Source organism: Gavialis gangeticus, unplaced genomic scaffold (genome assembly GCF_001723915.1).
Source record: "Gavialis gangeticus isolate Ggan-Ray unplaced genomic scaffold, GavGan_comp1, whole genome shotgun sequence".
Taxonomy (NCBI): Eukaryota; Metazoa; Chordata; order Crocodylia; family Gavialidae; genus Gavialis; species Gavialis gangeticus.
In genome coordinates this window covers 12,765,473-12,767,439 of record NW_017728964.1, presented here as the reverse complement: position 1 = coordinate 12,767,439, position 1,967 = coordinate 12,765,473, and the positions used below count along the sequence as shown (strand labels likewise).

The 1,967-nt window shown below is 57.7% G+C and overlaps 1 protein-coding gene across 1 annotated transcript in view; it reads left to right on the top strand.

Annotated features, from left to right (window-relative positions):
• SPHK1 (sphingosine kinase 1) overlaps window positions 1–1,967 on the top strand; it is a 34,021-nt gene that overhangs the window by 30,962 nt on the left and 1,092 nt on the right. Inside the window, exon 5 of the mRNA XM_019503053.1 lies at window positions 1,069–1,899. Within this exon, the coding sequence (XP_019358598.1) occupies window positions 1,069–1,891 (823 nt within the window). The 3' untranslated portion in view covers window positions 1,892–1,899. The remainder of the gene's footprint in view (window positions 1–1,068; window positions 1,900–1,967) is intronic.

Below are 1,967 nucleotides of genomic sequence, written 5' to 3'. Positions count from 1 at the left end.
TCGTGGACATGCGTCAGGATAACTCTCTCAGAAAGCTTACCCTCTCAAAAAGCTTATCAAGGTCCTCCTTCCTCCCCTTTTTGAAGATGGGAACCTCATTGGCCCCCTTCCAGTCCTCTGGCACCACACCAGAGCACCACGAGTGCTCGTGCAGCCGTGCCAGGGGTCCCGCAATGACCTTGGCTAATTCCCTCAGCGCTCGGGGGGTGGAGATCGTCCAGACCAGCTGATTTGAACACATCCAGTCCCTCCAGGAGTTCCCTGATTAGGTCCTCATTGCCTCTGGGCCTGGCTGCGCCTCCCCTGGGGCCTGAGGGCATCCGGGGGGTGGGGCTTGGTCCCTGCTCAGAAAAATGGAGACAAAGAAATGATTAAATAGGTTAGCTTTGCTCTCTGGTGTGACGACCAGATTTCCTAGCATGTCCTGCAGAGGCAAAGGGGAGCTGAGATGCTTCAAACCTCCCAGGGTGCAACCTGACTGGGAGGCCTCACAGCATTGCTGAGCCACCACACACGTGAATCTCCTGGCTCCCCCGGACAGCGCACGGCTTACCCCGACACGTGGCAGAATCCACCCCATCTTGGGTGCTTTACCTCCCACTGCCATGAAGCTGGAGCTAGTCTCCCTCTTGCTGGCAGATCCCCCCCCCCCCAACAGCTTGACAGCAGTGGCACTGGCCTGTCCTCACCTGTCATGTGTGTTTATCCCCAACAGGCCAGGCTGCAAGTCCTGGCCAGCAAATGCTTTGCTTGTCTGTCTGCCCAGCTGGGTTTTAGTCTGCCTCCCCAATGCCCTGGCCAGCTTCCTGGCTCCAGTTGAGCTTGAGGAAAAGGGCGTAAGGAAAGCATCTCCAAACACAGCCAAGGTGTGGCTGTGTGGGCAGGGGAGTCTGGAGACAAGGGTCCCGGGGTGACTCTGGGCCCTCCCGGCCTCCCACTCCAGCTCCCACTCCAGCAAAAGAGGGTAAGGGTGGAACCGGCCGTTTTGTTAGCAGCCTCGGAGGCTGCTCTGGCGCGCCCACGATGCCAACTCACAGCTGAACCACAGTCTCTTTGTGTCTGCTCCAGGAATGAGCCTGCCATCAAGGAGGAGCTGTTGACCAACTGCACCTACATCCTCTGCAAGGGTCTGCACACACCGATGGACCTGGTCTCCCTATGCACTGCCTCCGGCAAGCGCCTCTTCTCCTTCCTCAGCTTTGGCTGGGGCTTCATCTCAGACGTGGACATCACCAGCGAGAGGTATCGCAAGCTGGGCACTGCCCGCTTCACCATGGGCACCGTCCAGTGCCTGGCCAAACTGGAGGTCTACAAGGGGCGTCTCTCCTACCTGCCCGTGGGGGAGACCTCTGCTTCTTCATCTCCCTACAGTGAACAGAGCAGCTCCTCAGGGCAAAGTGGCCACCACACCTGCTACAGAAACGGCCACCCCATCCAAATCCTCCCCCAGACAGCCCCAGGGGTGTCCCATGTCCCTGAGGCAACCTGGCCGGAGGACTCCCTCCTTGTCCCCTTTGACCAGCCAGTCCCAAAGCACTGGACTGTGGAGCCAGAGGAGGAGTTTATCTCCATTTTTGCCATTTACCAGTCTCACCTGGGAGCAGACTATGTCATGGCCCCAAAGGCCAAGCTTCATGATGGCTCTATCCACCTGTTTTACTTGAAGGCCGGGGTCTCCAGGACAGCACTGCTCAAATTGTTTCTAGCCATACAGAAAGGGACCCACATGGACTTGAACTACCCCCAGCTTCGGTACATCCCCGTGAGAGCCTTCCGTATCGAGCCCTTCGTGGCTGCTGGCCTCATGACTGTGGATGGCGAGATGCTACCCTGTGAGCCAGTTCAAGGGCAAGTGCACAACCAACTCTGTAGGATCATTGGTGGCCCCTGATTCCTCCCCTCTTCCCCCCCCCCCCCAACCCTTTAAAAAAAATTTTTTCGAAAAAAAGGTCTTTGTCTTTGGGCGC